Source organism: Podarcis cretensis (genome assembly GCF_951804945.1).
Source record: "Podarcis cretensis genome assembly, chromosome: 13".
NCBI classification, from domain to species: Eukaryota; Metazoa; Chordata; class Lepidosauria; order Squamata; family Lacertidae; genus Podarcis; species Podarcis cretensis.
Window position 1 is genome coordinate 32,951,169 of NC_137182.1, and position 13,581 is coordinate 32,964,749.

A 13,581-nucleotide genomic window follows, 5' to 3' on the forward strand; every position below is an offset into this window, starting at 1 on the left:
TAATGTGTGGAGGTTTTGGTGAGAGGGAATGGATGTCTTCACATCTAGCGTCCTCTGTAAAGCTGTGCATCAGCTGCTGAATTGGCTGGCGCAGTCTAATTGCTGCTAATACCGCAGGACACTCGAGTATTCAGAAAAGCCTTTGACACACTTTGTACGCTGATAATTGTTAACAGGCATGATAAGCCAATCATGTGCTCACACTTTGTGATGCCATCCATTTAGACATATGACTACATTGTGATGTCACCATGGAAAGGCATTACTGGGAGGATGACATCAGCGTCATAGTGTCATAGTGGCAAGCCAGCCATCAACTGTCTTCAGCAGCATTAGCTGTTTTGCCCAGTGTCTATAGAAGTTGTCTTTGGATGACTCACTCTGCTTGCAGTTGAGCAATAAGAGTATAACAGAACACATCTCCTATTCTTCACTCACCTGCCTTTTCCTCACTACCTGACCTCCCTCTGCTGTGGCACATTGCTATATGTATCAAAACTGAAGGGCCTCCACTGACATTTGTTGTCCAAGGTAAGACCAACTAGCAAAACACTAATTTCAATTTGTTAGGGTTTCGAATCAAGGGTTTCCTCAGCCCCCCCCATCTGTTCCTTCTTAGTACTGTATTGATGTTTGACCAACAGTTGATGGTCAAAAGGCATACAATGGGCAGCGTCGGTTCCACACAATAGTTTTGTCTGATTGCAGCAACACATTACCATGTCATGTAAGTACAAGGCTCAGAGTCCAGAAAAAGATGAAGTTTAGCAGAGGAGCCTCCATAGTCTAAGCAACTTCAGCAATTAATAAAAATATTTTGTTTCCTTTTCTAGCTTTCCCATCGCCCTCTTCTCTGAGCTGTATTCGGTATTTGACCAGTCAGTTAAGACAACTGACCTGTCAGATGTTGGTGACATGCAATCAATAATCAAATATTGAAAGTTTCAGATAGAACAGTAACAGAAACTGAGAATTGTAAATAAATTCCAGAATTCAGCTCTTCCTACAACCTTTACAAAACATCATACCAAATCATGTGTCCTCTCGTTTCTACAACAAATACAGCGAATGATGAGACTGCTTCCTAGGCACCTGTGTAGGATTGTCAACTTTTGTTTATAAGCTAAATCTGGTACCTCAATATAAAAATTTACAGTTTATTGGTCACTGAAAGCTTAGACCATTACTTCTACAAATCAGAATCTGTTTATTGAAGAAGTAGTTCCTTCTAGGAACAGGTGTTTGCAGTCCTGCAATTAAGATAATCACTCTTCCGATCTTCACACCTGAGCTATCAGTTTCCAAGAGCCTTTTAAAGGGGCAGAGGATTAGAACTCCCCACGATCTGTCTAAAGGTCAGGAAGATTAACACACCAAAGCACATTCAGTACTCTCCAACAAATTGTGATCTTTTCACTCCAAAACACAGACACTCCTTTACAAGGGTGCTAATGGAGTGGTCCCATGTATCTCATAGTGCAGGTCTCTTCCCTGGCAAGCCATGGTTTTCAGCTATTCAGTGCTGATAATCTCAAGAGTTGTCCAAATTTCTAGGCATGATGGGGAGAGCTCCTGCGTCAGCAGCGTTGCTAAGTTGGTGGTGTTTGTGAATCTGGGTGTTAGCAATTATGGTTTGCTATACCATGAAGGTGATGTGCAAAGATGCAGACTTGCCAATTCTCTGAAATTTTAAGGTTGATCGCACTCCTTAGGAATTCGCTCCTCTGCATGTTAATGAAACCTTCCAAAACCTGGACTGTTAAATCAAAAGTGCTTTTTAAAAGACACTGGTATTTTTTACAAGTGGCCTGATATTTCCTCTGCACTGTTTTGCATTTTAAATCATTGCTTCCACTAGAAATATTTCAGAATCATTCAACATATTACAAAGCTGTTCACCAAATAAATTGCTACTCATGGGATATAGCAGCCTCGATTCCACAATAAACTTCTACCTGAAAGTAACCAAGTGTTCTCTCGTTAGATAATACTTCCCCAGGTGTCCAATCTGATTCAACCCATTTCATTCCTGTCTCCAGAAAGATTTAAGTATAGTTTTGTGTTCTGAATTATTCATTTTATGCTGCTGCATAATAACACGTAACTGTGGCTGTTTTTATTGATTTCCACATTTTATTTATTATTTTATTTTCTTTCTCATCAGGTGCATTGAGGGCCCCTTGTGCATCCAAGAAGTGGTGTATTGTCATAGTCTCATTGCTGAGCAAAACTTAGTGGAGTGGGAGGCCAGCCAATCAGAATTGTCTCTGACACGTACTTGCTTGGGGGCAGAGTCAGCATCCAAAGTAAGGTGCAGTCCTAGGGTCAGACGGTCCAAGGATTGGGAAATCCGATGATCAGGGAGTCAAGGATCAAGACAAGCAGGAAGCAGCAAGGTAGGACCAGGAACTACAAGCATTATTAACAGCTTCAGACTGCTGCTGGAAGCTCTGCTTAAGAAGGCTGAAGCCTGCTGGTTCTCATCAGACCTTTTCCCCTGTGCCCTTGATGGCTGATTAGCTGCAGGTGGAGTCCCTCCACCTTCTCCCCCTTCAGGCTGCTTGTTCAGCAGGCGAAGCTGACTCCTCGCCCATAACACATATCAGTATGATATAAATAAAGGTAAAGGTAAAGGGACCCCTGACCGTTAGGTCCAGTCGCAGACTCATCTCGCTTTATTGGCTGAGGTGCTCATCTCGCTTTATTGGCTGAGGGAGCTGGTGTACAGCTTCTGGGTCATGAGGCCAGCATGACTAAGCCGCTTCTGGCGAACCAGAGCAGTGCACGGAAACACCGTTTACCTTCCTGCCGGAGCGGTACCTATTTATCTACTTGCACTTTGACATGCTTTCGAACTGCTAGGTTGGCAGGAGCAGGGACCGAGCAACGGGAGCTCACCTCGTCGCGGGGATTCGAACCGCCGACCTTCTGATCGGCAAGTCCTAGGCTCTGTGGTTTAACCCACAGCGCCACCCATGTCCCTATGATATAAATAGGTAAAGGTAAAGGTACCCGTGCCCGTACGGGCCAGTCTTGGCAGACTCTGGGGTTGTGCGCCCATCTCACTTAAGAGGCCAGGGGCCAGCGCTGTCCGGAGACACTTCCGGGTCACGTGGCCAGCGTGACATCGCTGCTCTGGCCAGAGCCAGAGCCGCACACGGAAACGCCGTTTACCTTGCCGCTGGTAAGCGGTCCCTATTTATCTACTTGCACCCGGAGGTGCTTTCGAACTGCTAGGTTGGCAGGCGCTGGGACCGAGCAGCGGGAGCGCACCCCGCCGCAGGGATTCGAACCGCCGACCTTTCGATCGGCAAGCCCTAGGCGCTGAGGCTTTAACCCACAGCGCCACCTGCGTCCCCTATGATATAAATAGAAATACGCAAATACGGTTGTTTAGATTTTGGTAATAGGTTGGTATTCAGTTGTAAAAAAACCCGGAAAATTTCTTTTCTACACAGCACTTAACAGTTCAGGAGGCCTGTCTTCCTTAGTTATTTCCTCTGTCCTTCTCTTAAAAATAACAACCTTAAACAAACAAAATAGAAAATTGTGGTAATACAAGTGTTTCAATCCAGCTTAGGTTGGGACACTTGTAAGTCCTGCTCTACTAAGGGCTTATTCACACTTACATTTCCTTCACTCTTTCTAGCCTCAGTCCATATTTTAAATCTTCATGTCTGAGGGCCCCCTCCCTTTTTTGCACTGGAACTTTCCCCATGAAAACCTGCTTTTTAAAGCTCAGTTGGATCAAATAGCAATCTGCGGAAAGCCCAAACTGACATTTGCTTCAGTTGAGCACTAAAGAGCAGCTTTCAGCAGGAAAATCTTGGGGAGGGGAGGGACAGATTCTTGGACTTGAGCTTTGCCTGGAAAGAGTGGGGGGAAAAATAAGTGTAGATAAGTCCTAAATGAAGACCTATGATCCCACTAATCTGACACTTTCTCTAAAGCCGTACATTTTAAACTGAAGCTGAGTTTGGTGTGAGCCAAGGGCGGGGACACCTCTATCACCCTGGTTGCAGAACAAAAATTATCTGGGTACATTTAAAACCAGCCAGCGGCTTTACTCAGCTTTACTTAGTTTACTATGTTTTGAACATAACTCTCCCTGCCCTGCCAGTTCCAGTAATTCACTCCTGGGGCTGACAGTTTTATGACTCCTTCATGTCACTCTTCTCTCCAGTGTCTGCCAGCCCCATTTGCAAATAATATATTTTAGAGTAGCTGAAGGAGACACAGTGACACTGGCAATGGATGGCCCATGCGCATGGGGCAGAGAGAAAGTCATCACTTTCCCCACCCTGAGATATTTATTTGCACATCACTCAATTCATTTAAATATATGCTGATACAAAATCAGCTGTTGACTGCTGTTGCAGCCACATGTAGAGTGCGTGTGTACAAGGGTGTGAATGGGTACCACCTGTATTTATGTGGATTAATCAAAATATTGGCCTGTTTTTACAAGTGTTTGATTAATTGCAAAAGTAGCTAGTTAAATTCAGCAAATGAATATATATACTTTACATTAACATATACCTTTTAAAAACAGTTCTTATGGGATGTTAGCATCCAAAATGTACCGTATTTTTCCGTGTATAACACCCCCCATATATAAGACTACTGCCAAAAGCCCATCTGCACACACAAAGCAACAACAGCCAATTGCGCACACGCCTCGCTGCTACTGCAAATAGCCCACCCTATTGCCGCAGCAGCAGCCAATCGTCAGCAGACCTTGCCACAGGAACCAATCACACACCCAATCACTGCTGCCAATCTCCTGCTGGCTGCTGGCACCAATCGCCCGTCCCCCCCACTGCTATCCATGCATAAGATGCCCACAATTTTTGCCTATTATTTCAAAGGAAAAAATATCGTGTTATACACAGAAAAATATACTTATTTGTAAAGTGAGGTCCAAACCAAAGAATGGCAACTTAAGTTGACAGAATATGCAGAGCTTGCAGACTTAACATATAGAATATGAGAACAAGAAGAACATATGTTTAGAGAAGATTGGAAAACATTTATTGAATATATGGGAAACAATTGTGTACAGCTGAAAATGCTGGCAACATTAAGATAAATTCAACAGTGTAAATAAGCTTTGATGGATGCAATAATGGAATACTGAACGGTATAGGGTTTTTTTTTGTAAAATATGCAGGGATTTATGATTTGTAAAATGAACCACGGAAAGAGAAGGGAAGTCATTGATATCTTAAGGATGTAAAAATAAGTATCTTAAATTGTAAAACAAAAATTTAACAAAAATTATATACAAAAAAACCAAAATGTATGTGTAAAGGGTGATTGTTTGAAAGGGCTGTGCAATCTTCCTCAAAGCCTTGTGACCCCAAATGTGAGCTCTCTCTCCTTTAGAGAATCAACAAAGAGGAAGCATAGGGTGGGATGAGAGTATTTTTCTCCCACCCACCCGCTGTGTCTGTTGTCAGCTGTGGGTTATATTTAGCAGGTGCGTGAGAGGACGCCGGGGCCAAGCCAAATTGGCCGCTTGTTAATCGTTTCCGGTTACAGCTGCTTTTGGATGTTCATGTTTCGAAGCCTATGGAGCCTCATGCGACACACAGCTCAAGAAGCCAGGAAGCCTTTGGGGTGCAGAGCAAGAGCGCATCCCCCATAAGCCTGCTCTCAGAAGAGCAGCCATGTTGGCAAGGGCTCGCCCTGCCTGGTGATTGGCATTGGTGAACATGGGTATCATTAAGACTGCCTTAGGAAATGTCTGTCCTGAAGCAATGCAGAAGCCAGTTGCCCAGGCTAGGGGGCATACCTATCAATGACATGTATTGATTCAAATGTACCCATCATATCTTTGGCTGTCAGTTTCTAAATCTAATTCTGCACTCCCCAGTTCCCAAGCAGTGGGAAGTCAGAGTCAACTATTACAGCAGCTTTTCCCAACCTGGTGCCCATCAGGTGTTTTGGACTACAACTCCCATCAGCCCTATCTGGCTGAGACTCATGGAACTTGTAGTCCAAAGCAGCTGGAGCTCACCATTGCAGGCTGCATTACAGGATGTGTTTCTTTGCAAAATGAGAGCACCGACTATTTACAATGTTTTCATAATACAATCTCTTTATTTACAAATGTACAAGTTGAATGGGTATCACAGCAGCATATAAACAAGCATTTAGGCAGGCAATACTACTACTACTAATGCTCTTAATTATATGCCACCCATCTGACTGAGTTGCCCCAGCCGCTCTGGGCGGCTTTCCAGCAAAACATTGCTAGACCCACAGTAACATCAATTCTAGGCCTCCAAATTGTCTCCTTGGTGACTCTGCCAGTCAAAGATCAAATTGTTCCTTACATCTCTTCTGCATCACTCTCTCTCTCCATTGGATATGACTTGTCAAGAGACAGTCGATCCATGGTTCCATCCATGGTGGCTGGAAAGAGCACAAAGAGCAGTGTTAACTGCTCAGCAAACTCCACTGTCACATCAGCAGACTTTGTGGTCACCATGATTGACAACCATACAGAAATCTCATAAATCTGACCATTGTTGCTGGCCCCTCATTCCCAATCTAGTCACACGTAATTTTAGTCCACCCCCATTTCGTCTAATTCAGGGTGAGTGACAGAAGGTTTCGTTGCCTTTTAGATGTAAGTCTATTTGGTTCCTTTCCATTCAATGAAGTGGCCAGTTATTGACCCAGGAGGGACTGAAATCAAGTCTTTTGAATCTGTGATCCAGAATTGGGACTGGAGAGCGACCCTCCTAAGATGAAAATCACATATGTGGGAGAGGAATGATTCCCTAAAGTTTTTCCTGCCCTGCCCTGCTGGCAGCTTGCTCTGTTTTCTGAGGATAAGAGTCTTTTTTTTCTGTTTCGCTAGCTTGACTGTGCTTTCTCTTTGCCCTCAAGAACAAGGAGGTGTTTTGGTTTGGTGATGTGCATGGTGTCTTTGGTCCCTCAATGGCTAAGGCTAGGTTTGGGATTGGTGCCATCCCTCCCTGCTTCACACATATGGCCTAGATTATTAGCAGCGCCGGCTGGTTCCAAGAAGATCTCTGCTAGGCCGAACACAGCTCTGGGCCTCTGGGAGCAACCAAGGCACTTTGATATAATTCATCACCTCCTTGGCTGGGCTACGCTGAGCCGCGTTGGGCATCAACAGTCCCCGCAGCATCTCCAATGCCTGGGGAGTAAAACGCCCCCAATGGGGTGGGCGCGGGGAAAAGCGGGGGCTGCGATGCCAGCAGACAAAGCTGCGGTAGTACCGGTCGGCGGGTACAGCTGTGAGCCAGGGGAAGTAGCCGGTTAGCACGCAGAAGAGCAGCACTCCCAGGGACCATGTGTCAAGGCTGGGCTGAGCCTCCAAACGAGCTTTGGGGCCCAGCGCACTCAACTCGGGGGCCGTGTATGGCAGGCTCTCTGGCAAAGCCTCAATGGCCCGGCCTCGCGGGCAGCTCAGCCCAAAGTCAGTCAGCTTGATGCGGCGGCACTCGGGGTCACACAGCAGCACGTTCTCTGGCTTGACGTCGCGGTGCACCAGCCCCTTTGTTTCCATGTACTCAAGGGCACTGGCAAGCTGCAGGGCACAGCGCTTGACCCGCTGCTCAGGCACACCAACCTGGAGGAAGAAAGGAAGAGTTGAAAGTCACGTGTGCAGCTACACAAATTCCCTTAAGGTAGAAACATCTCCAGGCTCCATTCCTCAGTTCTCTGGTAGGGCTAGGCGCTAACTGGTTTTCAACATCATGATATATCACCAGCTAAATATTGTGATATACTGTACCAATATATCACAATGTCTGAAATAAGGATGAAACTATGTAGAGATAAAGAGTAGGGCTGAGGGATACTTGGTTTTCAACACTGTGATATATCACATTGTCTGAAATGTATGCAGAGGCATTGGCTGGCATCATGGGTTTTCCCACATTGTGATTTTTGCATAGCACACAAACACATCATGATTCACAATATATTTTCAGCTCAAAAATTATGGAACTAATATCACAATATGGATTCAAACTGGTTTTGGATGATATATTGCCCAACCCCATTCTCTAGTGTGCTCAAGCAGGGAGAGATTATATTGTGGGAAATCTTAGGGCAGTTATATGCCCTGAGTGCTCACTGGAAGGACAGATCCTGAAGCTGAGGCTCCAATATTTTGGCCACATCATGAGAAGAGAAGACTCCCTGGAAAAGATCCTGATGTTGGGAAAGATGGAGGGCACAAGGAGAGGGGGACGACAGAGGACGAGATGGTTGGACAGTGTTCTCGAAGCTACCAGCATGAGTTTGACCAAACTGCGGGAGGCAGTGGAAGACAGGAGTGCCTTCTGTGCTCTGGTCCATGGGGTCACGAAGAGTTGGACACGACTAAACGACTAAACAACAACAACAATGCTTGGGGTCTTCTTTGGAGGTTCATTATTGATCCCCTTTGCATTAACAACTTCCATTCAGCTCAGTTGCCTAAGTCAAGATGAGTGGATGCACTCTATCTAGTCTTTTGAAGCACTCGTTCTCAGGCAGCTTTCCAGAAAGCAACTTGAAAAGGAGCTGATGAGGAAGAAAATAGTGCATATGCACTTGTAAGCCTGGCTGTGTCCTGTGTTTCTGTGATCATGTATTGTAAGTATTGTGTTTGGTATCACATAAAAAAGACAGCATGCAGGGAAGCTTTTAAAATATGTTTCGAATTTCTCGAGCATGAAGAGTAGTTAGAAAGCTCAATTGTACCTTTGACTAAAAAGCCCACTTGATTAAACAAGCAGAAGACTTGTTTAAAAATGCAAAAAATACAAGTGTTTATAAAAACTACATATGGTGAGTACCATATTCGAAGCATTGTCCCATCTCATGCAGGAGGAATGCCTCTTATTAAAAGACGTTTTCTACTGAAAACTAAAGACAGCATGCTTCTCGCTTCAGAGATATTGTTTTGACCTATATGCAGATTTAACCAACAGAGTAATCAGCTGCAACTCATAGGCAATCTTATTACTACAGGTGGTCCTGGCAGTGAAAACCAGCTTGGTACTATTCCATGATTTGAAATGACTTGGGAGTAGCGGGGAAAGGAGCATGCAAGCAAAGAAACTCCATTCTCTCACATCTTTCTCCCCCACCATAACTTTTCGAAAAGCATGGAATGGGGTGGGAAGCTGCCAACTACAGAAGGCATAAGTGGTCTAGGTCCATGCCTGGTGGGCTTGTTACCTGTGGCACCATGAGCGAGAAGAGGTCACTGGCCAAAGCCAACTCTTGTGCAAAGACGTAGTGTTTGGGGGTCTGGAAAGCAATCCCAAGGGCAGTGGCAATGCAGGGATGAGCCCCCAAAGTCAGCGCAATGCAGTATTCATTCACGAAATCTAGCAATTCTGTAGCCTTCTTGCGTACAAATTTCAGTGCCATGGGTGTTCCTGCAAGAGAGAAGATAAGGGGTTCCTCCACATGACCAATTTATTAAACATTCATCCTGATTTGCTGACACAAAGCTTACACGGAGGTTGGACTATGTCTGATCTTTACATATTAAGCATTTGTGCTGATTGCAGGGCGGTTATAGGACAATGAGCAATTATTCTGCATTCATATTGATTTGCTTATGGAGTCCTTATCTGCCTTCCCATTAATTGTTCTTTTATTCCACACTTTCCAATGTTCTTCCCTGCCACTTTCATAGTGGGGAAAAGTCTGTTTCTTATTTAAAGTGGATTTATTGTGCTAGGGCAACAGAGTTCTTCAGTCCACCTAAATGTGCCAAACTAAATTTATGAAATGTGTTTGGATCCCTCCCACAGAACAGTGCAGCCAAGAGACCCTGGGCCCCTGAAAGAGAGGAGAAAATATAAAGGGCTTGAGTGTCCCCCAAGGACATTCCACATCAAACAAGCTAGTCTCACATTTTGCTCTTGTGGTGCAAAAGCGAACACAATTCTTTTCAGCAAAACAACAACATGCTATCGATTTAAATGATGCTGCTTTAGATCCAGTATAACTTATTTCAACCAGACAATTCAACCACGACTTCATTTCCCATTGATTTTAGAAGGATCTACAGAGCAATCCTATATATGTCTACTCAGTACAAGAAATAAATCCCAATGATGTAAGCAAGTACAGGATTAGAGTATTATTGCAACTACATAGGGTCCATCCCAATACTTGAAAATCACCCTTGAAACAATAATGGAGAGAATAATTCAAAGATTATAGGAGACTACGCTCACCATTCTGCAGGTATAACAACATCCCCTATTTTCTTTGAAAATGGAAGTGGCACGTACATTTCCTTGTGTTGTATAGACTAGCAAAAAAAGAGATGTTGGTATTTCTTCTTTTTCGGGAGACAGACAGATCTACGTTTCTTCAGAGTAGAATGCAAGCTTCCCAGAGCTGGGAACGGATGAGTTCTGTTCTCCTCAGAAAGGATCCTGTTAACTCTCTTTAGATGGACTCTCCACTCTCACCCCAGAAATCTATTCAACTGACACTTTCTAACGGCCACTTCACCAACCATCTAGAAGAACCTTCTCGGCCCCTTCAGGTAGAATAACATGGACTGATTTACACACATATCTTACACCTAAGTTTTCTCATAGTTTCAGTGATCTGTTTTGTAGCCTTCTCTGCCTCTCCATCCTCTTGGATTCTGACCTACCTTGGCGTTGGTGGACTGCCATCAACACATGCCCATAGGAGCCACTGCCAAGCTCTCGGAGGACAGTGTAACTCGTAGCCACCTCCACCTGGGGCAGGTTCTGAGAAGTCAACAACACCATCTCTTCAAGCCGTTTTGCGATGTCACCGGAAACAAGCTTCATGGCTGCTCAGGAGGAGAGACAGAAGAGACTTGGGGTGAATGCAAAAAGACCACTGACCAACTGCCAATGTACCCTTCTGCATGTACACTTTTTTTTGTGGGTGCCAGGTGACTAAAATGCATAGCAGGAATTGGGACAGGGGTCACCCTTCCGCATTGAAGGCAAAAGGTCCAATGAGGAAGAAATAATTGGAGAGGTATTTTTCCTGTGCCTTCCGAAATAAACACAAGATCAAGGAATAGCCATTTCCATGAAACCGACTCTCATGAAAATGAACCATACTGCATAACACAGGGGGAAAGGCCTGCAACACTATAAAGACTGCACAATTGCCCATTCACCTTGATAGGTTCAGGCAGCGCAAGGCAACCGTAATTATGTTATCTCACTACTACAGATGGCCCCTTCCTTCCTATGGAAAGTGGGGTCATTTGTTACCCAACATGATGTTTTCCCTCCCCACACTTCCTTGCTCCTGCTATGCCTTGGTCATTCCGAAACAGCATGTATTGCCATGTGAGAGCAATGATTCCGTTTTCTGGCACGGAATCAGAAATGATGACACCAGAGTGTTTACATAACCAGACACCCCAGGTTTTGGGCTTTGCATCAGCTGCCTCTGAAGGACAGCCAGATGCTGCCCAACTCTGGTGGAGCAAGTCACAAAACGAGACTCAGTGCAGAGTCCTGTGCCAGATGAGGGATGATTGCAAAAAGGTTTATGATGCTGGAGTTCCGACTTGGAGAGTGTAAAGAAAGGAGCACCTCTAACAGTGTGCAGAGTGCTTTTGTTCACAGAGCAACCACAACCAATGCTCACATATTTGGGATCTGGCGGAAACACTTAGAGGGCAGAGAGTTTGATTAACAGGCAGCTGTGTTTCAGTCTTAATACCTCTTATGTTAGACGAAACTGAGGACTGGGATGGCGGGGGTGGGGAATAACTTAAGGATGTTTTAGCTTCACACAACACAAAAGCATTCCTATAATCAGGGCTTTTTTTCCTCTTCAGCTGGAACTCACCAGAATTCATTTCCAACACCTTTCGAGAACAAGGGAGACATTCATGGTGAGTTCCAGCACCTCATTTTCTAGAAAAATAGCAGTGCCTATAAAAAATACATTTTTCTGCAAGTGGCTCTATATGTCTTCCTCCCTTGGTGCAGGGTATAAAGCAAGAGAAAGATACTTAGGTTGCAATCTCATGCATAGGAGTAAGTCTTGAATTCAGTGGAACATGCTTCTGATTACACAGTTAAAGTCAAATGCACTTCCTAGCCTGTCAGTTTTGCACCTGAATTACAGTTACAGGAATTGCAAAGAGTACTCTAAACCTTTAGGCTTACCTACCTGCCAGGCCTCTAAGACACACACTTACCTGCCACAATGGCGCTGGGGCACTTGTGCTTGTTCCTTTCAGAGTGTTTTGCTGACTGACTTGCTGTCTGTCTGTCTGTCTGTTTGGGACCTGCCACGTGGAGATCCTCATAGAGCCTTTTATAGCAGCCACTTCCCATCTGGTTCAGTCCAGTTGCATAAATAGGGAAGGCGGCCAAGCCACCCCCTCTCATCTCTTCTCTGCCCCAAAAGGTCAGGGCTCTGGAGTCCAGGCAGTTCCATGGGGCAGGATTAACAGCCACTTAACAAGGTTATTTTTACCTACGCTTGCCCAGCTGCTTCTACGCATATGTCTATGTGTCCCAGATGTTCCTGGAAAGAAGTGCTTCTCTCTTCTCGCTCTTCAAAGGCCCGGTGGTGGCTGAGCTTTGATGAGACAAAGTGTATCAGGCCAGAGAAGAAAGGCCACTGTGCCCTTAGAGATCCATCTTTTCATAACTTGCCAGGCAGCTGGTCACTGCCCCAGCCCCAGCCTCAACCTATAACCCATTCCAGAGCACATCAAACCAAATAATAATTATTGGTGACAAGCACTAAGCCTGAGAGATAATATATAACTTACTAGGGGCTGTGCACCAGCTCACTCTGCTCACTAACTCCCATCATTCCTCCCACACCAAACCCCTAGAGCTTCCCTTGCTTGCACTTGCCCAACCCCATTTTCAAAGCTACTTTTCAATTCTGCAGTACTGCTTTGTACCCATTTCCCCCTTCACCTCCATGTCCATGCCTCCTCCCCTCTTCCTTTTGTGCAACCCCCCCCCTGCACAAAAACCACCCTGCATCTTCTTTCTCCCACCCATTGCAACTACAGTGGTACCTCGGATTACATACACTTCAGGTTACAGACGCTTCAGGTTACAGACTCCGCTAACCCAGAAATAGTACCTCGGGTTAAGAACTTTGCTTCAGGATGAGAACAGAAATTGTGCTCCGGCGGCGCAGCAGCAGCGGGAGGCCCCATTAGCTAAAGTGGTGCTTCAGGTTAAGAACAGTTTCAGGTTAAGAACGGACCTCCGGAACAAATTAAGTACTTAACCCAAGGTACCACTGTACTAAACACCCTTTTCTCTTCCACCTATTTATGAAGCCACCTTCCTTTCCTGTTCTGCAGACCCCTTCATGCCCCTGCTTTCATCTTCAACCCAATCACATGTATCCTGCTCCCTCCTTGTTTTGCAACCTGCTTTGCACCCTCATTCATTATTTTTTCTCTCGACCCTCCTTACTTGCCTCAGCTCTCCCTTGCACATAGAGAGCTCTCATTTCCACACCTTCCAGAGCTGTGCAGTCCCATTTGTGTGCATGCACACAGGCTCACACACACGCAATTGCCTTCACCCACTTTCCCTAGCTCTTCCTCCTTTT

At 45.1% G+C, this 13,581-nt stretch overlaps 1 protein-coding gene across 1 annotated transcript; it reads right to left on the reverse strand.

Moving 5' to 3' along the window:
• Positions 1–6,082: 6,082 nt before the first annotated feature.
• LOC307201423 (serine/threonine-protein kinase SBK2-like) lies at positions 6,083–12,434 on the reverse strand. The gene is made up of 4 exons (XM_079950631.1): positions 12,194–12,434; positions 10,652–10,816; positions 9,208–9,410; positions 6,083–7,606 (listed from the first exon to the last, which is right to left on the reverse strand). Exons 1-4 carry the CDS (start codon positions 12,384–12,386, stop codon positions 7,013–7,015), a joined length of 1,155 nt encoding a protein of 384 aa, XP_079806757.1. The 5' UTR covers positions 12,387–12,434; the 3' UTR covers positions 6,083–7,012.
• Positions 12,435–13,581: the final 1,147 nt, after the last annotated feature.